This window comes from Astatotilapia calliptera, chromosome 14, assembly GCF_900246225.1.
Source record: "Astatotilapia calliptera chromosome 14, fAstCal1.2, whole genome shotgun sequence".
NCBI classification, from domain to species: Eukaryota; Metazoa; Chordata; class Actinopteri; order Cichliformes; family Cichlidae; genus Astatotilapia; species Astatotilapia calliptera.
In genome coordinates, this window is record NC_039315.1 from 19,304,620 (window position 1) to 19,329,898 (window position 25,279).

A 25,279-nucleotide genomic window follows, 5' to 3' on the forward strand; every position below is an offset into this window, starting at 1 on the left:
TGCTGAGTATGAAAATATGTTCCATGTTTAAAACCTTTGCTTTGACTGACAGCAGCTGCTGAAATTTGATTTTTTTTCTTTTTGGTGTTGTTACTAGTTCCTCTTTTGTACCAGCTGAGACACATGTCTGTCAGTTATTTACAAATAGACCGATACCGATCAAGAGCTGATACTGATGTTCCTCAGATACACAGTCAACAAAGGGTTTTTCCCCACAGGACCATACATGCAGTTCTGTCAAAGCTAAGTATTGAGTATTCCTTTCGTATGAACGGGAGTAAGTAGCCACTGCCAGATGCTGCTAATCAAATGCACTTGATTAACTGAGCATCTCTATAAAGGCATAAGTATTGGTAGTGTTTTAACACAATGCCAAAATCTTCTCAGTAGTGGAGGTCCCAGCAAACTCACTCCAAGGTTAGACCTTAGAGCCTTCAAAGAAAAATCAAGAACCCAAGAGCTACAGCTCAGACTCTATGGGCCTAAATTCTACAGTTCGCAAGTTAAATGTGAAAGTTAATGCAGTTCGTGCATAATTAAGAAACGACTGAACAAGTGTGTGTTGTGCTGCCAGAAGAAAGACTTCTTTCTAAAAAAGACGATGGCAACATGCCTTAGTTTTGCAAAGCTGCATCTGAACACCCACAAAACTTTGGGAACGTCCTTTGGACAGACAAGACAAGCACAACTTAGCACAAACATCTCATATGAGTTCAACAAGCATGCCGGTGGTGGTTTGATGACTTGGGCTTTTTTCAGAGCTACAGGACCTGGGCACCTTGCAGTCACTGAATTGGCCGTGAAGTTCTCTGAATACCTAAGTAGTCTGTAGAGTCAAATGCGAGGCCATCTGTATGACAGCTGAAGCGTCACTTGGTGTCATGCAACAAGAGAAAAGAATCAAGGTGTTGCAATGATCTAGTCAAAGTCCAGACCTCAACCTAATTGAAATACTGGGGTGAGCACACTAAAGAGCTATGTATACATTAGGTGTACTTAGTGTTTCCATGGGACTGCGTCGAGTCCTTGAAAACTTTTTCACATCTGCACTGGCTACTTGTTATAAAACAAATTAAAAACATATAAAAAAGTTGATAAAAAATCCGAACAGATCTTTCACTAGTTTTATTTTAATCCATTTTTAATATAAAAGCATACTCAGACCAAAAAATAATTAGATTTTGTAAAGAGCAACACACACAAATACCACACACCATCAGGGGAAGCAGACTCAAACACTAGGCTTAAGAAGTCTTTGTGGAGAAGAGATTTCATCAGCGAGAGAACACAAAACCCTCAAACAGCCACACAAAGACAGTATTGCAGTATGACCAGGAGCAGTGAAATGCATATTTTAGGATAGATATTTGCCTTTTTCTTCTTTTCACAGCACTCTTATTTTTTTTATAAGATAGTATGAGCTCTTTTTAACTTTAAAAAGCTACTTTGCACAGAGCCCATATGAGCAAGTTCAGTGTTTAATCTTTGAGTATTTGTCCTTTAAGTAAACATTCATTCTTCATGACCTGCTTTGCAATTTGAATGTAAAACAAAAAATGCAAAGTTCTGCAAAATATGTGTGAATGAATACACTTCATAGTTTTATATTATTACACTTTGCCCCCCCTCTTCTGGAGATAACCTCAAATAAACATCTACAGCATTCAGGAAAGAACCTACAGCAGAGTCAGACTGATGTCTCCAACTAAAGCAAAAAGCTAAGTGTTGAAAGGGCAGCAGAGCATCTCTGTAGACATTTTCCTGTCTCTCAGGGAGTTTCATAAACTATCGTAGCGTCAGATCATTAAATGTTCTGCTGCAAACATTTTACAACACGTTTAACAGCAGGTAGAACTACAAATGTGCTAAAAAATTAAAGTTGTCACATCCTTGCTAAATGTAAAAACTTATTGGTATTTTAAAATTAATCAGAATCTCATGTAACGTTTACAGTAATGCAGTTTAATGCATTTCCAGTACATCTGGCTATGCTAGAAGAGATGTATGTTTCTAAAGTCCATGAGCATACTTTTCTAAATCAAATACAGCATGTGTATATCTGAACTTGCACCGTGACATTTCCTGTCATGTAGGTCAAACGTTTGTCCTTCACATACAGAAGAATGTTAGAGTGCCACCTTATGGACACTGTCTGTATTACTGCTGAATGCCACTTGGAGAGTAGGTGGGGAAGAAAATAATAATACAAGAAAACCAGAAGACATAATCACAAGGCTTATGTCAGCTTTTGTTTTGTTTTTTAAAGCCATCATCCTGCTGGTTTCCATTCAGGATAGAGAACAGGCACATGCTCAGCTGTTGTTGGTTCAGGAGCAATCTGGAAATCACTGTAGTGACCTCATCTCCTGGTGTGAAGAACTCATCTTTCATCGTTTTGTATACATCATTCTTCCAGTACAGTAAGAAGGCAAACTTCCAACAAGTAAAAATGTTTTTAAAAAAAAAAAAGCATCATCGCTCTATTGCTTTAATCACTCACATCTTTCCATGAGAGGGAAAACATTAAGTTTACAGCAAAAACAAGCCTTTATCAGTCTTTTTTGGTACATCACTGAGGCAGCCCTTCCTTTCCCCCCCCCACGCCCCCCTCTCCTAATTTTGGTGACGCCGTGTACCTGTCGACACACAGCACAAGAAAGTTAACTAAAACTGCTTACTGCTCGCTCCTGTCTGGGATTCGGCTCCGTTACACATGAAGAAAATAACAAAATCACATAACGAGAAGAAAAATAAAAAATAAACAACCAGCAACGATAAGTCTGTCATCACTGCCGATGTCGAGAAGCGATGCGGTTAATTTCAGTACCAATTTCAGTATATCAGCGGATTTTTGGGGCCCAGAAAAGAACCCAGTTTACCGTGTGCAGAATTATTAAAGATTTGGAAAGCCAATGTTTTCTCAGCCTCTATTCAAACTATGCGAGGAAAGCCCCGGCCAACAGATTTGATGTCAGACTACACAAAGACGCACACTGTCAAACACACAAACACACATGCACATATTCTTTCACTGTGCAAAAATAGATATTTGAACACAGCTAACTCATATATATATATATAGAGATAAATCTACTGCTTAAGGTGGACGTTTTCTTTTTGTTCAAATCTGTGTTTCCCATACACATCAATCAAGTACTTGTCTAATAGAGATTTATACATCGTTTTTCCATTTCTATACATTTTCTATAAAACAGACATGGCTTTAAATTAACTGATGATGAACAGGCAATAAAATTCCTTCTTACCCCCCCCCCTGTGCACTTTTACAAAAATAATCCATAAAAAGAAATTAAAAAAATAAAAATAAAATCAACCTAAATGATTAGTTGTGAGCTCGCTAATTTGTGACTGCGCTGGAGAAACGGGAACCAGAGGATACAGCATGCACCCTCCCGGGATGTCTCAAGTACAAATGACAGATCAAATTAGTTCATTATTGAGGACACGTGTGAATGATGGGTGCTCGCTGCAAGGCGGCTCAATGAGCCACTAACAAGGGAAGTTTACATTCAGAAGCCCCACTTGAAAAATGGCAAATTTAGTAACTGGTCTTTTCTGGTCTTAGTGCACAATAGAAAGTACCCCTGAGTTCAAGGACAGGGTAGGATCCACCACGAGCCGGTGGCTACTTGCCCGAGGATCTTCGAGGCTCTTTAGGCAATGACGGGGGCAGAATATGGTCCTGGGCCAACAGTGCTGTGGAAAGTTTGAGCTGAGAAGAAGAATGGCTTGTGTGTGGGGGGGATTATGGTAGAGTGGATAAGGCTCTGGTATAAAATGTCATGGTCATTCTTGGTCTCCCGCCCCCGGCTGAAACCCTCGTTTCATATTCATCGTAATTCTAACACAGCCAACACGCTCTAGGGCTTCATCACCAGGTTCTCGGGATTTTCAGATTGCACGGTACTGTGGTTTTACATGGTTTGTACTTTCTCCTCCCCTCTATCCCTACTTTGTAGGAAATTCCTGCTCAGTATTCCTTTCTCCTACAGTTCATCAGTCTGTGTCTGGACTACCCTGACCCCTCCCCTCCCTCTTTTTTATTTATTTATATTTTTCTCATTTATTTATGTTGATTTAGACTGCTCGGCTTTCGGGTCCACAGGCTTTGTGACTCATCCATCACAGCCCGTCTTTCTCTCCCATAGCAGAAAATAGCTGTGTTGGCCACTACTCAATATTAATCGATGGGAATTTTGTCTTCCAATTCCAGTGAGCGGTCCTCAGCAGGCTCCTCGCTCTTTCCCAGCTCCTGCAGCTGCTGCCGCCTCTGCACCTCTGCCTTCAGGTTCTCCAGATCCTTTGGGCTGAAAAAAAGAGAAGAAAAATCAACACACAACTCCCTAAGATAGAAGAAATCCTGAGCCTATAATTATCCCCATTCATGTCACAGACATGCTCCCAGAGCTACACACTAACCACACCTTCATCTCAAGGATTCAAGGAGCTTTATTGTCATTTGCATCACATGTTTACATGAGGTGGAACGAAATTAAATTATAAGTCATTATTTACTAGAAAGGATGTGGTCCAATATCAGAACAGGCACACAGATTTCTGTCTGCAGGATTTATGGTTGTATAGGCACACATACATCCACACAGCCTGTGTAGTTTAACACTTTATTATCCTAAGTCAAAGCATTTGTGGAAAAATTGGAGAACTATGGCTCAAGACTACTTTAAAAATAATACTAGAAAGTGTGACACCCTGGAAGCAAAATACAAAGCAATCAGGGGTAGCTCAAGACTTTTGCACAGTACTCTAATGGCCATTTTCTGGGAAGGATTAATTCAAATATAGGAAGTGAGTATAGTGACCCAAAAGAGTGAAATTTCTATAAAATCCTAACTAAAGCAAAGATTGGAAATGCAATCTTAACACTCTCGGAGAACCAGGGTTACGCTAATAACCAAATAATTTCCCCATTTATTCAGTTCCACAGTTTAATGTGTGAGGAAGCCACTGACTTCCTGCATGTTGTGAGATTACCAACCCATATACAAGCAACAAAGAGCAGTAATGCTCCTTTATGCGTCTACCTGAGAGGTATAAAGATGATGCCATTGATGATGTTGAGCTGGTCCAGGATGGTGGCCATGCTGGGTGCAGTGAACTAGAAAATCAGAGGGGGGGGGAACGAAAAAAAGCCATCAGCACTGAACATTTGGACATAATCAGCTGGAAGCACAAAAAAACAAAATGACTTGGAACATTTACCTTAAGGGGCATAATGCTGGCGTTAGAGCCATTTTTGTAGATCTCATTCATGGTTCTCTGCAGAGCTACAGCCTGCTGCGTGAGATACTTCAGATACTCAGAACTCTCCTTGGTCTTCTCATGGGCCTCGCCCATCTGACAGGAGGAAAAAAACATTAGAAAAAAAACTGCTTCATCACAACTGGTAAAGTTAAAGTGTATGAACTGCTGTGGAGCATACCTGGTTCTTATAAATGGTGTAACCCTCCTTCTCGTGCTGCAGTGCAGAGCGGAACTCAGCCTTGCTCTCATAAACTCTTGCAACCAAATGATGACTGGAAAAACAATAAGGCAGTTATAATACAAACCATCATGCCATTACTACTTTTATTCTAATGCATATGAATGAATAAATCAATCTACCCACCTGAGGGCTACTTTGAGGGACCGAGGTCCATGGTACTTTGTGTTGATGGTCAAAGCGTTCTCCAGGAATCTCAGAGATAAATCGTACTCCATGACTCCATGCAGCACCAGCCCGATGTTACTCTGAGGAAGTCAGGAACAAAGTTCAATAATTTTGCTTTTTCCCCACCTTATGAGAAATAACGTTAAAGCCAGCAGGCGAAGTCTGCACTCACGTCCAGCAGAGCCATCTCAGGGTGGTCCTCCCCACAAATCAACAACATGAGGTAACGAGCGCGGTACAGAAGCTTCAGGGCAGTCGAAAGCTGGTTGTTGGCAAAGCAGTACAGGGCCAAGTGCATCTGACAAATGAAAGGAACAAACAAGTTTAGAAGGATATTAAACATGGTCAACATGACAAACATGAGTTCCTCCTCCATCTGGTAGCTTACATATTCTTGAATTGTGTTGGGATGCTCGATGCCAAGGACTCTTTCACTCATCAGAACAGCCTTTTGCTGATTGCTGAGAGCCTGCAGGTAAATAAATATAAAAAACAAACAAAAAAACAAAACAAAAAGAGCCATTCAGCACCACAAAAAAAAATCAGCATGAGCTTATATATATAAAAAAAAAAAAAAAAAGGAAGCATTGCACATCTGTGCCTACCTCAGGGTGATCTCCCAGGATGTAATTAAGGCGCGCCAGCAGGCGCAGGCAGGAGCAGATCTCTACGTGCATGGCTCCGTACACGTTGTTGAAGAGATTAAGAGCCTCGTTGATCAGCTCACATCCTTCCTTCAAGAAACCTGAGGGCAGTATAATGATTAATTTAGATATATTAGTACAAAAGGAAGAAGGGTTAATGCTCTGAAAAAACTTTTTTTTTTTACACAGCATGCAAACGTCACCTTGCTGCACTTTGGCCTGCCCACTCTGGAAGAAGTGGAAGGCATCTGTGGCTTTGGGGTTTACATGTTTCACCACAGGGAAAATGTTCAGGATGTCCTCTTCTGTGAAGGCAGGCTTATGGCGGCTGTCGAAGTTATACTCCTTTATCAGGATCTAAAAGTCAAATAAAACACAAGTCTAAGAAAGGATGTGATGACCATTCGGTAAAGTGAGGGTGCAGTCACTATATTGTAAATGAGTTACCTGTATGCCAGTTTTGACTGAAATTTCTCTGAGCAGAGTGATTTTCTGGAGGCCGAATTTCTCCACAACTTGGTCGACACTTTCACTGTGCAATGAGTAAATAGGTTTTATTTAGAAATACATACAAAGTCTCTACATTTGTTTGAGTTTAACAGGTGGGGTCCTTACCACTGTAGGGTAAAGTGATAATAGCTCTGGGCCTCAGAGGCAATGTTCTTCCACAGTTCACTCGGTGTCAGGCTGGCCCACGCCGTGTTGTCGCCACCGCCGGGGACCCTGTTGCGACGTTTGCGGTTTTTGCGGCGTGACACCAGTTCATCGGGAGGCAGGTGGGCAACGGCGTCTGGGAAGGAGCTCAGGAAGCAGTTTAGGAAATGGCTCACAGCAGCAGAGAGTGCAGACAGCTCTACACCCTGCAGGAAAAAAAGCACAGATGAAAATAAACAACAGCTCGTTGATGTCTTTAAAAGAGAGCAGAAAATGTTGCACCATTAAATTTAACTAACCTGGAGGTACGTCTTGAATATATGTTTTGCACATCTGGTGATCAGCTCAGTTATTCCTATTCTCTAAAAAAAAAAAAACAAGAAGAATTTTATTTATTTTTTTAAATTTAAACTGTGTGCTGATTCTATTGGTCAGATTTGAGGAATCAGACTCACATAGATGTGCTCCAGCTGGGCTTTGGCAGGAGTCTTCTCCATAAACTCCAGGACTGTGCCCAAATAGCGAACATTGATGCCTCTCTGGTGCAAAGCCTCCGTTAGTGAAGCTCCATCCATGGGCAGAGCGCTGTGGTCCAAACAGTCCTTCACCTGGTTATGAAAACACACAAACATGGCTTTAAACTCAGACACAGACAACCCTACGTGATAATTTGATGTGCAAGCATTTACCGAACAGACTTATCATTGTAACAATGAAATTAGGCGCACAAGTCCAATATAAAAACAGTTAAGTGCAGAAAACTACTAATAAAATACCATAAATATGCTTTAAATTTCCACAAAAACAGAAGTAGCATATCTGAACGCATGCTCTGAATTATCATCAGACAAAGGGTAACAGTTCATACAATGACCAGGACTGAGAGCAGTCCTGATGATGTTTTGCAGTCTTTTGGGGTAGTGCGAGGTGGTGACATCTTCTATGGCAGCTAAATATAGGAGGTCCTACTAATCTGATCCCTGCAGTCGTGAAATTTAATTTTTTCCCCCCCAAGTAGTTTACAATTAAAACTTAAATTTGACTCTCTCTATAAGAGTCTCCCAGCTGCAAAGGTTTTATACACCGGAAAAGCAAAAACAGAGTTGGTGAATAGTTTAAGCAGAACACATTATGCTTTAATCATTTCATGTTAGACACTACCTGGGCCTTCATTTCCTTAGCCACACACAAGCCTTCATCGGGGAGTTTAACATGATCGTGATGTCCTTATAATAAAAAGGCAAAAACTATTTGAATCCACACTCTTCACACACCAAGACAACTCAGCTGGATGTTTGGGAGCAGAAGCGTCACTGACCAGTGTTGGGACCTGACAGGAAACCAGGAAGGCAGCTGCGTCTTTGAGTAGCTGCTTCTGCTTCTGGATGTCGTCTGCGCTCTCTTCAGGGAACCGTACTCCTGGTTCAACACCACAAACACAATCATTGCTTTTTGTTGTATTCACTTTTGAAGTAATCGGGAATCAAATGTGGTAGTGTCTCCACAACTCTAGTTTTCCACTTCCAAAACTTAAAAGCTTCACACAATGTTCATGGAAAAGATCATTTCTGACTTCCCAGCTATTTGTTTCTAATAACCCATATAATAGGAATCATCATGTTACCTGGGGAGAAGATATCAGGGTTGAAGCGGATATCGAAAGCTGTGTCGCTGATGGAGCCCACTGCCTTACAGGCATTCAGGACCACTTCACGGCTTTTGGGGTCTGTTTGTGTTTGGGACCAAAGACAAAAAAATAAAAAATAAAAATAAAAATACAGAAATGTTAAAGGTGATTACGTCAGACAGGTCATGTCAAAATGTGTAAAGATCAGTTCTGATCTGAACTGTTCTTTCACCTCAAACTATCTGTTCACACATCAATACACAACAGCAGTCCAGTTTATTTCACCCTGGTCTCAGCAGAGCACCCACCACCATTCGATCAGGACCACAAACCCTCGCTCTATGATTGGCTCACACAGATTACACAAATCACGCACCACAAGGTTATTTCTGCATTTCAAAGCACCTTTGGATTAATCAACACAGCACCCGATTATGGAGTTATTGGGTCAAATCCGGGGGGGGGGGGGGGCACTATTCCCTGCTGCAGGCTGAGGACTGAACGGGGACAGCTACTCAGGTGGAAAGAAAACACTATGATCCAGTAATTTTAGAGTTCTATTGATCCATTTCTTTTTTCTAAGCCGTTATCCACCAGAGTAGCTCTCTCTGTATTGTCCTGGCCCCAATTTTTGGGGGGGGTGGGCGCGGCGGTGTTTCTAAACGTACCAATACTAGATCCATCTTCGGCAACTAAGGTCTCCGCTAGCTCTTTGGCCTGAGCTAATCCTGGAATACTTTCCTCAAGCTCCTTACCCTCCAATGGGCCCTTGCATTCCCCGTTCTGGGTGGCTGTGGGGTCTACAGGCCCGTTTGTTGTGGGCTTCGAGGAGTTCTCTTCGCTGTCAGTTCCTGTTTGTGAGGCAGCAGTGGAAGCATTGTCTGTCTGGCTAGTGCTATCTGTGGAGAGGTCTGTTGCTTTAGAGGAATCTGTGGCATTGGTCTGTGCTGTGTCTGTCTGGGTCGTGTCGGCTTTGCTCTCTGCGAGTGTTTCTGAGGTTTCTGTGATGGCGGGTGTGTCAGTCTTGATAGAGTCCCTGTTGGCTTTATGCTGCATCAGCTGTAACGCTGCCATCTTCATGAACAGGAGATATCTGAAGAGGAAGACAAGAAAAAGTAGCAAAGTCACTTCTATATAATCAGCACAGGTTTCTAGAAAACAGCTCATTATTGCTGCACAACAACAACACAAACCTGTGCTCAACAAAGGCTTCGATGAGCTCTTGGCGTAGACAGGCCAGGCGATGGCGGTGCTGGCGGGGGAAGCCTAGACGCTGGCACTCTGGAGACAGCTCTACTCCATCCACAGGCAGGAAGTTGAGGTCAGGGGGGAAGGTGCGAAGGAGGTCGAGAATATAGTGTCTGCCGTCATTCCCGATGATGCCTTTGCATTCGACAGAGGAGCACAGCTCCACCGTGTCATTCTTCTCATTCAGCACGCTGTGCCGCTGGATCTAAAATTTAACGTACAAAACATACACAGTATCTGTATGTAGACACGAGTCAGCTTTATTATTGTCACACAGTCACGCTTCTTACCTTTAGTGGCCTACTGGTCTTTTCCAGCAGTTCCAGGTATTTGCCGTGAGACACAACAGTCTTCCCAAAGTCAATGGAGCCGTAGATGACGCTCTGCTCCTGCTCACGCTCCAGGATACCTGGGATGATGGACTGGGCAGTGACACGGTAGCCTCTGTAGTCCACCACTACAGTTCCCAGAGTGTAAAGACCTTCCACATCCACCCCGCTGTAAGCTCGTACTCCGTTCAAGTCATTGGTGGGTGCTGCGTGGGCGGCCGCATCGCCCCCCAGCTCACGATAGTGGTCCCGCACATCGAAGCCCAGACTGAAAAAGATGTTGTTCCAGATGAACATCTGCATCCGAGTTTCTTCACCAGGGTTGATGGCCATTACGTTGCCATCAATTACAGCCATGGCACCTCGAGTGGCAGCTGCCGCAAAGTCACTGTGGACCTGCAGAAAGTAAAAGGTTTCACATTAAATTAGCATCAGCATAAGCAACAAGGTGGCTAATTAAAGAGCTGCAGAAAGTAAGACTTTAAACCTTGAATATAGCCCTCTCCCTTAGCAGCCGCTCAGGCAGGTTCTTCCGGGGCAGCTCTCTGGTAGTCTGCAGCTCTTCGTTCCAATCTCTGGTCTAGATGCACAACAAGAAAATTAATATTGGAAAAAACTTGAAATCATTCCTCTTGATGATCTGCTGCTGGATTCAGCGCCTTGACCTGTCCAGGGATGTGCTCCTCATAACCCAGGCGGGAGGTGTATGCGTCCTCAGCTCGAACACAGTCCATTGCATGGTCTACTTGCGGAGCAGTCCAGCTGTATACTTGGAAAGGCGTGGCTATCCTCTCAAACGGGTGTCTCTGGACTCTGCAGCAGTAAAAGAGAAACCATAATTTCCATGGTTCATAATTTAGCTGCAAATATCATTTTTCGCTTGCTGTGAGAGGGTCCTAAAACTAATAACTGATGAAAATCACAGTCTTGATATACAACTTTTATTTGCAAAGACTCATTTGTTATAAGATATTCAACTGCTGTCCCCGAATGTGAAAGAACAAAAGTGCAAAGTAAGTAGAGGTCAAAAAAATGACTTTTGTTCCTTTGGAGGGGACAAAAAAAAGAAAAAAGAAAAAAAGAAAACAGCTCACAATCAGCATCAAGGCAAGTGAGAACAACAAATTACCGTAATTGTCGGGCTATAAGCCGCTACTTTTGCACAAGCTTTGAACCCTGCGGCTTTTAGTCAGGTGCGGCTTTTCTATGGATTGTCCATGATTTTTGTGATATCGTAAGAGGATTTGTTTTGTTTGTTCCGCTGTTGTACAGCACTACGTTGCCTGGCGGAAGCGTATGTGATCAGACACATAGTATCGGGGTTCAAGAGTGGTATGTTGGTCACATGTCCGTCCGCCAGGCAACGTAGTGCCGTACAATGTTATGCCCAACTCCACCAGTGGAATCTGACAGTGTGGAAAAGTGTGAAAACATCCATGATCACCAACGGATTTCGAAGGGCTGGACTGCTGCATGATGGAGAGGAGGACACCGCCACGGCCCTTCAGAGGGTGTTCGACTCTGACACTGACAACGAGGATTTCTTTGGTTTTGAAAGTGACAACGAAGGAAAGAAGCGGAGAGTGAATGATGAAGCCATCCTGAGCCTGTTCGTTTCCGACACTGGAGAAGAGGACTTTGGTGGTTTTAGTGGGCAGGAAGATGGTGGTGAATGACTGACTTTTCTTCTTGTTAAAGCCGTGTCGCTGCACCTGAGCCTAGAAGATAGTCTGAATCTATTTTTCTGGTGTGCTGTAGGTTATTGTTATGTACTACATTTGTTACTCATTTATGAAGCACAGTACATGTTTCGTACTTGTAATTACCGCTACTTGTACATATACCTAAAAAGTTATGCAAATATGTACCCATAACTTGATTTTCAAAATATTAATAAAAGGGGTGTGTCTCCAAACAGCCATCTCTTTCCTGACAATTCGCTTTGTGCATATTCTCTTACATATGATAAGTCAACATTGAAACACCTGCAGCTTTTAGTCAGGTGCGGCTAATGTATGTAGAAAACAGGATTTTTCCCTGATCTTAGCTTGTGCGGCTAATATCCGGGTGCGCTTTGTAGTCCGGAAAATACGGTAAGTAAAAGAATGAAATGTTTTCACCTTTTCTTTTGCAGGGCGGTGAAGTTCTTCTTGAAGGCAGGGCTGATCTGGCTCAGCAGCTCAACTAGAGAGTGGCTCAAGAAGCTGGGATTAGCTGGTTTGGGGTTGAAGGTGTAGGTAGTAGACCTGAAAAGCACACAAGCACATTATCATCATGGTTCACACTAATATAGCCGAGTTCATCATCTGCAGCCTGCTAAATGGAGAAAAAGCATCTATATAAAAATACGAAAAAGAAACAAACTTGCTGTTAAATATCCCCGCCACACTACAAAGCACTAATACATGAAAGCAAGCTTATGACTGAGAAAACAGCTGGAAGGGGAAAAAAAAAGAAAACATACAAAAAGAAAAAAAAAAATCTTCATCCTAACAATGCAACATGTTTCCAGGCTGTCCACCTAAACAAACTGCATCAACATTTCCTGTTCTATTTTAAGGAAAAACACTACAGGAGAAAATGTGCCAACTATAATGAGCTGACTCACAGCATCGCTTCTTACATCACCTAATTGCAGACTAACTGCTGCCAAATGTCTTCACCTAATGGCATCTTGAATTATAAATACACGCTGCAGAAACGGTGCTGCCAAATGCTTAAACTGCACTTTAACGGCAGAGAGTCAGCTGCAGTAAGAACACAGAGCTTGTAAGGAGACACCAGGCCCAAACATCAACTGACTGGTTGAGGTAGAAGCCGCGTGTTGAGGCAGTGACGCTGACATGGCGCTCCTCCACAGTCACAATGTACAGGTACATGAGGTCGCCGTGCATCTTCCTGTTTCCAGGTGGAGGGTTCCACCCGCTCATGGTCAAGACCTTCAGGCACTGCATGGGCTGTGGAGCACGTAAAATAAGAGGATGAATCTCAAGTTTAAAAGCCAAACTTACTTCCCCCGTTTAAGTCCCTAAATGCCTTCCTCACCTTCCAGTCCTTATTCTGTGGCTGGAGGGGCACAAGGGGGCGCTCTTTACTGCCGGGCAGGATGTGCTCTGGAGGGGTGCAGTCTATCTGCTCCATCTCGCTGCCCTTTTTCTTCCGCTTTCCAGTTTCTATAAGCAAAGGAAGAAGCAAGAAAGGAAAATTGGTGGATTTCTATTGAATAAAACAGCATGCATGCACACACACAGGACTAATGTGAACACATAAACCTTATTCAGTCACTCTTAAAACCATCTGTTGATCGCTTAACACAAGGGTGTAAAACATAAGGCTCAGGGTTCAGAATCGGCTCGGCAAAGACTCAATCCCAATGGACGGCTACGGGAACTTTTTCTGTCACGCTGACAGGTTTCTTTCATTTACTGCAGCAGCATTTCTTCATTATGCAGAAAACCCTAACCTTTTCCTCACATCTTTGAGATTAAATGTGTAGTAAAACTTCTTTAGACTGAGAGAAAGGGAACTTTCACTCGTCCAACCCACTTAAGATCAAGTTTGACATGTCTGAACAAACACATTGACTGAGAAGGGAGTCTTAGATTTTCTGCTTTTCATTTCTAAGCTGCATGCTGTTCGATTACTGCAAAGGCTGCAGCAGTGCATGGTGAAAATTCCAGAGCTGGGAAACATTTTACTCCCTTCTTAAAAATCCCCTGAAACAATTTAATCCTCAGCTCTTACGTATGAATAATATACAAGCAGTTTAAAAGGCGATTTCACTGAGAAGCAGGGGGGAAACCTCCTAATGCCAACAACAGTCATTCATTTATCTCCCGACTGCAAAGTAGGTTTTAAAATCCATCACTGAGAGAAGAAAACCGCATGTCTGTCTCTCAGTGCAAATACTTCGCAAGAGAGTGTCTCTTTCATTAAGGCTCCCAGAAAAATAAACCCAACTTGTCTGAATGACAGAAAACCAGCAAGGTGATAGGATTGAAAAGAGTTTTAGGTCATATTCATGGTAAACGTGTTTGCCTTGTGTGATTTTAACCCGTGCACCAACTTGCTGGTCTGCCCTCAACTTCATTTTGTCTCCATATTTTATTCCATCTCAGAAACGGGCATTTCAGCTCGCGTGCTCTTTGTTACGCTCACACGCTTCAAAACAGTGTAATACAAGGTTTATCAATAATTTAACAGAGTTTGTCTCAAATGTGCTCAAAATCCAACTAAACTACACAAGGTCCAGCTCTGTAAGCAGGAATCACAGTCTTTAAAGAAACTGTTGATCCTTAGTGTCATACCTCCAAGATCTCCATCAGTGAAGATGCTCAGGAAAGAGAGAGAGTTGCAGTCTACTCCGTTGTAAGCGTCAGAAGGGTCCAGACTCTTCAGCAGGTCTCTGATGTGACGCACATGGATTCGAGCTTCACGCACCGTGTAGGGCTCTGAGGGAAACAAAACAAACAGTGTGGTTTAAAACCCAACTAAGCAACATGTATACTGAACTATTATGAGTGCTGGAGGCTACTCAAAATTTTGCATTACTCACAACTTTTTGGTTTTTAAGCAACAAATCAATTTGTCCCCCAAATTAAGTGGTTAACACAAGAGCATTTTCGCTCATATCAGCACAAGTGTCTTTTCCAATAACTTAAGGAATACCAGCCCAGAACACACCCCACAGAAGAATTTCACTTGTGTCTGCAAAGATCACACAAGTAGCCTCCTGCCAGCCAGTTCTGTACATTATCATCAAGTCGACTATTTTTGCACTGCTTCAGCATAGGTAACAGACACACTCTGAAACATATTCCTCAGATACAGCGTCACTGACGGGGAATACTTCAGTTTGGCTTTTGAGGCTGAGTTTAAACACTAATAGGAGCATGTTCATCTCTACTTTTGTTAACTGCAAAACTCAAACATTGGCCTGAGCGTCACTCTGGGTCATTTAACGCTAGCTTTATGTTAACGTCTTGTATTTAGCCGGACCCCTGACAAGTGTGACAATATGTATGTATGGATGGATATGATGATTAGAATTGAATGCGATTACCGATTTTAGAAACACCTTTTCCATTACATAAGTCGAACCCTTAGCAGACCCACGTGTATAATGCCGCAACATGACAACCAACATATTTGTATATAAAACGGTTTCAGGATCAGGCTGCACCTGCCAATACTGTGAGTTCCACCTGGTTCTCCTGGAGGTTTCTTCCTGTTAGTTTTTCCTTCCCACCGTCACCAAAGTGCTTGGTCATCATGATTCTCTCTTAAACAGATAGCCATGAATGTAGTGCCCTTCTAAGTAAATGGACAACAGCTCTCAGGAAGTCCGTCCAAACTTTGCACGACAAGCCCTGGTGCTTCAGAATCTTACCTTCCACCACTTTGAGCACCGATCCCTCCTGCAGACCCTCGATAGACTTGAGCTCGGCAAAGTTGTCCAGCACATTTCCATCCAGCTGCAGAGAGAAGCAGGTGCGGTGGCAGGTGTCCTCACGGTCCATCAAAACCTGGTGGATTTCCTGCACCATCTCCTGGGGGGAGACCTGATGTTGGGGAAGAAATTAAAGAAATGAAGTGACACAGAAATGAGGAGGAGCAGCAACATTTAGTTCATGTTACAAACTACATCATCACAGACATGACTTGAAAGTCCTGTAGTTTTCTTAAAGAACTGCAGCTTATCCTCACCTGCAGGTCAAATGGCTCTGTCCCCGGAGCCTGGATCTTTACAGTGAAGCCTGTGTCCTGGATCACTATCACTTCCTGTTCGTTAGACTCCTCCCCTCCGTCTGCCTCGCCATTCCCATCCTGCTTTGAGTCCGTCTCCTCCGTATGCTCATGAGCCCTGTCACCATTTACCATGGCTGTATCTGCACTGTGCCCTTTAATGAAAAAAAGTGCATAGATCAAGCTTTATGTTAAGTCACAAGACATATCTACTAATAAAATATTCAACTACTTAAGGCTTTATTTAAAATAACACAACCAACTCCCTTTGTCAGAAACGACAATTTATTAACTTGTTGTTCTCCTCTCACCCTCAACCTGCGTCTGCCCCTCCCTGAGGCTGATTCTGCTGGAGGTTTCTTCCTGTTCAAATGGAGTTTTTCTTTCCCACTGTCACCAAGTGCTTGCTCACAGGGCTTTGCCTGATTGTTGGTGTTGTGTCTGTATTATGCCCCTTAAAATATAAATGTCCTCAAAGCAACTACTGTTATAGAAAAAAAAAAATTGAATTGAACTCAATTGTTAGTTGGATAAACCATTTACAAAAAAAAGAACAAAAAAAAAGTTGATCATCGCTTTCTGAATTTTCCACTTTAATACAAGTGTGATCTTAATTAGAAAATATTGTAAAATAAATGTTGTAACCCAAAAAGTGACATTTGGCGTACTGGTGACAAAATGCAGCCGTAAGCACACTGAGTATTAGCACATTCTTCCTTTGAATTTCTTATGAGTAATTGAAAACTGTGTTTTTCCTGTTTGGGAACTTATAAAAACCAGTTCCAATCTTTTCAATAGTCATGAGGAGGCTGGACAGAAGCACTGTCTCGGTTTCAGAACTGTTAGAGTCTTGTTTCCACTAATGAAAGGGGGAAAAATATTTTCCATCATAAGTCAACATTTCAAGTGAAGAAGTTTGACTTAATAACTCAACCTTCTGGAAAAAAAAAATCACTAAAACATAATCTAGCCTTTCTGGTTATTGTTTTGTTCCAGTAACAATCTCAATCAAGCTAACATGCTAAAATGCCACCACAGACTACACTACAGGCTAATTCTGCTAACACTGAAAGGACAAAGGGACAATTGTTATGCACTCTCCAAGTGAGCTCACCTTGCCAAACAGCATGACACAGGAATTTATATGTAGTTACAGACATATGGTACTACAGCTGTCTGGTGATGCTAAACTGTGTAAACTGGATAAGTATATTCAAATGAAACAAAGACGTGTATTTGCCCTTTCTTCCACATCAATAATAATAATAATAATAATAATAAAGCTACTGCTGGGTCCTACCTTGTCACAAGGGTTCAACACTGTGGCCCTTCGCATCCGAATTCCAGCTGGAATTAAAACAGTGACCCTTCACTTGTCAAGTGAATGCGTTAACCACCACACTATGTAGTTATTGTGTCAACTGCACCACATACAGGAGCGTTCCTGTCAAAGCCTCGAGGCCATTTGCTGGGTAACACTGCGTTTATGCTATAATTTATTTGTTTACAGCATAATTTAGACAATGCACCTCTTTGGCTGCCATCAGTGACTCAGCCATCATGTCAACACTAACTCACTTTTCTTCCACATAAGCAGCCAGGTCACAAATAAGGAAGGCAATCCTCCAGGCCCAGATGATCTTACCGATATCCTTATAAAATATTTATTTACGGTTGAGCAAAGCCAACAAAGCTCAGCTATACCATGACAATGCTGTGGTTTTGCTTCCCTGAAGTCGACAAAGACTAGAGGATTAACGTGAGGGATCTTCTCAACACTCAGATCTCTCTTTTTATTCAAACATCAACAGTACTGAAAAGACCATGCTGACAATCATAACTGACTTGAGTCACTAATGATTTATCTGAAATTTGACAATAAGTAACCAGCTTCGTCTAGAAAAGAAAACGCTTGGTTTCCAGCAGTGACCTGCTGAAACCTACACCGTTGCAACACTGCAGGGAACTCAGCCAGGAGGCCTCGAGGGAGGATTTCACCATTCACGAGAGGGAATTATGGGTCACTTACATGGATATCTGCTTATACCAGCACTGTGACAAATAATCCAGCAGTTGCTTTACCTTTTTATAGAAATCAGAGCCACCAAAATTATTCTCTGTAAATTCTCTGTAAAATAGGCCAGCTGAGAAAAGTCTGACAGCTCCTCTCATTATACAGACGACGGATGGATATTATTTTCTTGAGTAACAGTTAAGGTGAGAGGAAAATGACATGAATAAAAATGAGCTAAATTAATTCAAAGGAACAGGGGCCCACTGCAAGGACATCAGGCAAATGTTTTCTCTCACTGACCTACAACTGCTGCCAGCCAGCGCGTCCTTGCTGCCTGTCAAGGGTAACGCGATGTCAGGGTTACTCGGAGAGAAGGGGCCAGAGGGAGGGGAGGGGCTGGACCTGGACCGCGACCCCGGGTGGGGAATGAACGCAGTGAGACGGTGGGGGAGAGGTGGAAGAAGCGCATGGGAGAGGAACAACAGGCCACGCTCTGAATAACAAACATAACTGCTTCAGGGCGAGTGAGCATGCGGGCCAACAATGTCGGAAAGAATGAGGGATCTATGCAGAAACATTTCATCTCCGAGTTGAGCTCTATTTTGGCTCACACAAGTGACATGATGATGACTAACTTCTGAAATATTACAGACCAGATAGGAAGGAAATAACACGAAGTATTAGGCCAATACTGCACTTCTTAAGTCCAGCTTCTTAAAATTTGATTTGCGGCCTCATTTTAAATTAAATTTAATTAAATATCTTCAGGTAATGAATGGTTAGTGATACAAAACAAGTCACTTGAAGAGGTTATCTCTGGATCCTGAAGCTGAGAGACTGTGATAAGAGGCACTTTACAGATTTTCTAATGTTTCATTAACCAAAAGAAGATCTACAGACATTAACGGCTGTCTCTGATCATTTCGTTTTGATTAATTCATAAGAAACAAAGAGGGGAGTTGGCGTGCAATTGGCTAGATTAAGTCTGTAGATATCAGATTCATCATCGCAGAAACCCAACAGTACAAAGCACTATAAGTGATAAGACTAATGATGAGGTTTTCCAGTGGACAAAGCATTGCAAAACAGACCTATTCTCTACAGTAGAGGGATTAAAGTTCATCAGAAAGTAGGTAATGAGGCAAAAGGAGGCGGGAGAAGCAATGTTAAAACAGTGAAGAGGAAATGTTGCATGCTGCTTTACTTCAGTGTAGAAAATAGAGATGCACTACCTGGTTATAAGTGCATAGATTCCCAAATGCAGGAGAAGTACCTAATGAAGTGGGTGAATTTTCCACTCAGGGTGTACATCAGAAAGTCTGCCAGAAATCCTTGAGAATGACTACTTAATTTAATACAAGTATGATAAAATGTCTCATTCACTGGCTGAAATCAGACACTTCTAATTCTTTTAGTATTACTTCATCAGCTAAACTGTAAATTCGTGCTCTATTTGTGGAGAAATATATGACAAAATATGAGTTTTACAGTGTAATGATGTGTTACTTTATAATAAACCTCTAAACATATCTGTTTACCTAAAATAAATGCTGTGATTTCTCTTTTGGCATTAAGTATCATCACATCTAATTAGACAGTGCTAACTTGACCAGTAATTGAAAGGCACGTTTCAGTGGAACAATCAAACCGCTCTAATCAGAGTCAAATAATTAAAAGCAGTGATTAAAAACCATATATAGGAGCGGCCATTAAGCACTGTAGCAAATGCTCAGACTGGTACAACGCCCAAGTCCTCGGTAAGGAATGAAGATCAAGGATTTTGATTTGTTTTTTTTGTTTTTTTAAAGAAAAAAAATTATTAGATACATTCAAATACTAACAAACAACTGAAGATCAAACTGAAAATGATTCAAACTTAAAGCTCAGTGCTGAACTGCACTCTCTTGTTTACTCCATTAGCCTACTTCTGCTGATAAACAATAAAGCCAGCCAAGCAGCCATCTAGCCACTCCGCAGCCCTTGACACCATCACCATGGCAACATTAACCAGCCTGTCAACACCGAAAACACCACCTAGCACACAAGGCCCCTCTGTAATCGAGTTTGATGGACCACAAGGTGGCATCCTTCTGGTGGACGGCCGCACAAAGACTGAAATCTAAAAGCACTGAATGATGCTAGAGACTTTTTTTTGTGGTGCAGGCTTGAGAGGGGGCAACTTGAGTCACAAACAGGATCCATGAGTCCAACCCATAACACGATCACTGAAATCAAAATCCTTCCGGCAAACAATGACATATTTCTGCCATAGCTCCAATAAATGTCTGTTTTTTTTAAATGAAATTATACATATACATATCCGTAGAGACAAAAAATAAATAAATCCATTCAACTCTGAGCCACAAACTACAAAGACAACGAGACAAACAGCAGAGGTGTGGAAGATGCCAAGAGAGATGAGCAATCGAGGCAGGGTGTCAGTGATTGCTGGGATTAGCAAGGGCACTCTTCCACCCACAGGAGCATTAAGCTCCTTAAAGCCACAGAGTGACCCTCACCTCGACCTGTCTGCTCAGCCACGTGCTGTTAGTATGTCTAGTTACAACTACTCACTGAGACGCATCAACCTCATCACCATTGCCCAGTGATTACATTTGCTATTGATTCTTGATTAGTCCATGAGTGGTTTGGGATGTAAAATGTAATTTTAAATTAAAAATGCTTCAAGTGCTGACATGTGAAGTCACACTGCTTGGTTAATGCTGGATTTCTGGGGCTGAAGCAGATATAGCTTTCCAAGAACATCTGCAAACATATGAAACTGCTACAGTTATACTGGAAAGAAGAAAATCACAAGCTTAAAATACAGCTGGACTAAAAGTCCATGTGCCATCAGCTGTGATGCTACTCTGCAACACGTGCTGCCAACAGTACAGATATGTGCTGACACAACTTCCCCAAGAAGGGAGAAAGCTTGGAGCTGTACTGCTATGTTCATGAAGCCCATGTGACACCCAGGCTCCAATAAACACTAAACGACTGGAAATAGGAAAGCTTTAATTACACGAGAGGATGCCTGGCAGCTCAATCTTTAACATCCATTCCTCTTCCTCCGCACATGTCAAAATCATCTCAGCTTCTTGCCTCTCTAACATCAAGCTGAAAAACCACAACTCATTTCTAATCCCATCCCTCCCAATGACTCAAAACTATGGTTTAATACACTGTTTACGTCTGAAATGCAGTTCCATGTGGGATTTTATAATGAGTGACACACACACAAAACCACAGCTCTTCATCATCGAACCGACAAAGGTTCACTCCGGACAGCTGGAGGAATCAGATACTGTGCAATGAGACATTTCAAGGTCCGGGCAGGCTGCAATGAACTTCAGAGCTGTGGGAGTCAAACTTCACCAGGTGACAGCCCTTGCATTAAATCTAACCCCGCCTGCACCCACAGCACTCCGCCGCTGCTCCCAAACAACCTTCACCTGACAGCTTTTACTCACCAGCTCGCGTATTATTAGAGTAACCTTCCCCCTCACCGTGCGCACACCACCATCATGACTTATCGGCTATAACCAGCTTCCGCTTCCCGGTCGAGGAGGAACGCTCGACCTAATCGGGACGGGGGGGGGGTGAAGATGGGGCCGGTTAGAGGACTAACACCGACCACCTCGCGATTCAGCCACCTCACGCGTATTTTTTTTTATAGCTCGGTAACGACGAACATGTCTGCTACACAAGCTGTGTGATACACATACCACCCCCAGTAAAAATGAAGGCATGTGCGCGACCCCCCCCGTGTTCGTGTAAGCAGTGTGAAGCGCCACTGAAGGTGACCTTCAGTTACCGAACATGTGCGTCAGCGCGAGTTTGTGCTACGGCAGCTACTGCTGCTTTATGTGCTCTGAACAAACAGGCGCTACACAGGCGCCCCGTGCTTTACTCGAAAAACCATAGCTCCCCGTGATCACGTTTGGTTTTAAGGCACGAGACAGCTTTGACAGCGACAGGAGCGCCTGTGTGCTAGTTAGCTAACTAGCTAACCGGAGCGCTAACTAGCTTCACGCTGAATGGGACACGCTAAAGATAATGCTAGCATTACCGGCCAATGTGTTTAGGTTAGCCTGAGCAGCTTGCAGTGTCAGGCAGAAGTCCGAGCCAGCTGTGAATATAGCAGCGGTCCCAGTCGAGTGAAAAAAAGCATTAACACCGGACAGTTGGTTAGCAGGTGGGTGCAAGGTGGAACCTTCAAACTTCCAGAGATGGAGGGGTAAAGCAGCAGCACTACGCTCGGTCTGAGGACCTTTAAGTCACACAGCGCAGCATGGAGGTGAAAGTCACCACATTTGGTGCATGCTGCACAGCTTCAGTAAAGCAGACATTCAGTCATGCTGTATGTATGTTGATTCTGCATGCACGATGAGAGCAGTGGTGTCTGCAGCGGACTTACCACAACCACAGGACTCTTTTAGAGGTGCCTTTCCTGCTCCTTTACCATCCTGGGCTCCATCCGCGGGATCTGCCGGATTGCAGTTAGGCACTGACGCCGGGATGTCATCTGTCTTGCTCACCATGGTCGGCAGTCAGTGTGTTTCTGTGACAGAAATCCCCCAGCAGCTTTGCTCGAATATTTGTGTGTCTCTGTAAATGAAACGCAAATAAACAAAGGCAAACTACAGCTTCTTCTCTGGCTGTCACGAGCTAGCTGGCGACATACGAGGGGTACAAGCTTACAAAAACAAGCCTACAGAGGAAGGACAGTGCTGTACATAGTGCCGATCACACGTGGTTTTCTCCTCCCCTCCTCTTGACCTCTTTGCCTTTGCGTTGCACCTCCCCACCTGCTCCGCGTGGCGCTACGGAAAGTCACACGCGACAATTCTTGCGCACTCACCAGTTTTTCATTTGTCTTGCACTAAAAGAAAACATGGACACATGGATGGAGAGAGGAAAACACGAGCATTTAAAACCCTAATCACATTAATGACCCGGTGTTTCTTCTTATGTGGAAGTGCATAGCATTTTATATCTTGAGGCATTCTTCCACATTTTTTATTGGCTGTACTTTGCAAAGCCTTCACACAAAATCCCCTCAAAATGGTCAGAAAATAGAACAATAGCTGAAATAACAATTTTAATAGTTATTTGGATTAGGTGCTGTAAAACGAATATTTCACCCTCTCCTAATTTTTGTTTGACCTCTCTGCTGTAAACCTGTCAGACGTCAACTTTTATGAAAATCTTGTGACTCAAGAAGGATGTAATCTAAGATTTTCAAATTGATACCGTAGGCGCATCTACTAGAATGCTGAGGGTAAAACTGGTGGATTACATTATTTTTGCATATTTTTCATACTTAAATGTGTCATCAAACAAAGTTCAATATTAGAGAAAGATAGCTTAAGTAAATATAACATGCAGTTTTCAAATGAATATTTAATTTTTAAGGGTTAAAATTAAAAAGCTGTACAAACCTTCCTGCCCTGATGCAAAAAAGAAAAATTATAAATTAGCCGTGATTAAGTTTTGTGGAAAAATAAGTTCAATGTCGGTAGCCAGTCATTGTACTCATTATTGTCAGAACTGTTGAATCAAGACTCGAAATAGTCTCAAAACATATTATCCCATGATCTAAATAAACAACAGCTGAGAACCAAAGTCATTGACATCAATCAATCTGGAAAGGCATTACAAAGCCTTTTCTAAGGCTTTGGGATTCCAGCAAACTTGATGATGAGAGCCATTATCCACAAATGGATAAACGTGGAACAATGGTGTACCTTCCCAGGAGTGGACAACCTACCAAAGTTACTCCAACAGCACTCCAACAACTGATTCAGGAGGTAATAGAAGAACCCAGAAAAACATCTAAAAACTGCAGACCTCAGTTAAGGGCTGAGATCATGATTCAATAATATGAAAGAGGCAAAAATGGCATCCATGGGAGAGTTCGAAGGAGAAAACCACTGCTGATCAAAAAGAACAAAAAGGCTAATCTCGCATTTGCCAAAAAACATCTTGATGATCACTAAGACTTTTGGGAAAATACTCTGTGGACTGATGAGACAAAAGCAGAACTTTCTGGAAGCTTTGAGTCCATTAAATCTGATGTAAAACTAACACAGCATTTCATAAAAAGAGCACCATACCAACAGTCAAACGTGGTGGTAGTAGTCTGACGGTCTAGGTCAGCTTTGCTCCTTCAGCACCTGATTGACTTGCCATAATTAATAGAACCATGAATTCTGCTCCTAAATCCTGAAGGAGAATGTCCATCTATCAGTTTGTGCCCTGAAGCTGAAGCATACTTGGGTTATCTAGCAGGAAAATGATCTGAAACACACCAGCCAGTACACGTCTGAATAGCTTAAAACAAAATGATGAAGGTTTTGAAGTGGCCTACTCTAAGTCTGGAGCTAGATCTGTTTGAGATGCTTTGCCATAACTTTAAACAGGCATTGGAGGTTTTTCAAGCTAGAAAACTCTCCAATGTGGCTGAATTATAACAATTCTGCAAAGAATTGTCAGTTATTAAACCGCAGTTACAAGCTCAGTTTGGTTTGAATAGACAGGTGTTTCTCTGCTTTTTAAATTAGACTTCAAAACCTTTTAATTACTCTTGTAGTTTGAACTGGATTACATAACCATAGCCCCATGCTACTGGAGGACCTCCCATGATGGAGTGAGCACCTTTCTCATCTCCTCTAATCTCTCCAGACAGATACCTCTCTGAAGGTAAATCTGCCTCCCCTACCACACGTTTCTAAGCCCTCCAACCTACGCAGTGTTTAATGTTATACTTCTTTTGTTTACATCCCCTTCTTTTCACTTTACCCTTAGTCAACTGGTCGAGGCACATAGCCGCTCTCCACCAGGTTTGTTTCCGTTAAAATAAATGTTTTTTTTTTTATCTCCCATCTGTCCTCAGGTGCTGGATTAAAGGGACTCATTGGATTTTATCTCTTCTGCTGAAAGGTCAATGCTGATGAAAGTAAGGTGCCATGAGGCACCTGTTGTTGGTGCTTCACCAATAAAACAGAAGTGAATTCAGGTTGATTTCGCTGAACTTTAACAGTTTGACATAGAGATGGACCGATCCGATATTACGTATCGGTATCGGTCCGATACTGACCTAAATTACTGGATCGGATATCGGAGAAAAATAAAAAATGTAATCCGATCCATTAAATATCACGAAAGCACCTCACAAAACTTGCAACACACCGTAACTCACCTCAGAACGTTAGTACGTCTGAGCAGTATGCATCACGTGATAGAGCGGCTGTGGCATTCGGGACCTGTCGGTGGTCTGGATAGCATGTGGAGCTTCGCTAGCAACCCGGCATTTCATCTCCGACA

At 42.5% G+C, this 25,279-nt stretch overlaps 1 protein-coding gene across 3 annotated transcripts; it reads right to left on the reverse strand.

Moving 5' to 3' along the window:
- Window positions 1–1,904: 1,904 nt before the first annotated feature.
- On the reverse strand, window positions 1,905–22,818 carry cluha (CLUH binding protein of NUMT mRNA a). 3 transcript variants are annotated; one of them, XM_026191817.1, is made up of 28 exons: window positions 22,655–22,818; window positions 22,371–22,561; window positions 15,898–16,091; window positions 15,581–15,752; window positions 14,499–14,642; window positions 13,237–13,364; window positions 12,994–13,148; window positions 12,312–12,437; window positions 10,857–11,004; window positions 10,679–10,771; window positions 10,153–10,587; window positions 9,808–10,067; window positions 9,283–9,707; window positions 8,612–8,713; window positions 8,306–8,406; window positions 7,443–7,595; window positions 7,287–7,349; window positions 6,949–7,193; window positions 6,781–6,865; window positions 6,537–6,690; window positions 6,295–6,434; window positions 6,078–6,158; window positions 5,862–5,987; window positions 5,648–5,769; window positions 5,462–5,555; window positions 5,242–5,376; window positions 5,064–5,137; window positions 1,905–4,328 (listed from the first exon to the last, which is right to left on the reverse strand). In XM_026191817.1, exons 2-28 carry the CDS (start codon window positions 22,492–22,494, stop codon window positions 4,202–4,204), a joined length of 4,206 nt encoding a protein of 1,401 aa, XP_026047602.1. In that variant the 5' UTR covers window positions 22,495–22,561; window positions 22,655–22,818; the 3' UTR covers window positions 1,905–4,201. The 3 variants fall into 3 exon arrangements, with proteins under 3 accessions (XP_026047602.1, XP_026047603.1, XP_026047604.1); XM_026191818.1 differs by having other exon boundaries at window positions 9,370–9,707; window positions 22,371–22,817; XM_026191819.1 differs by lacking the exons at window positions 22,371–22,561; window positions 22,655–22,818 and adding an exon at window positions 21,424–22,348.
- Between the last annotated feature and the right edge of the window lie 2,461 nt (window positions 22,819–25,279).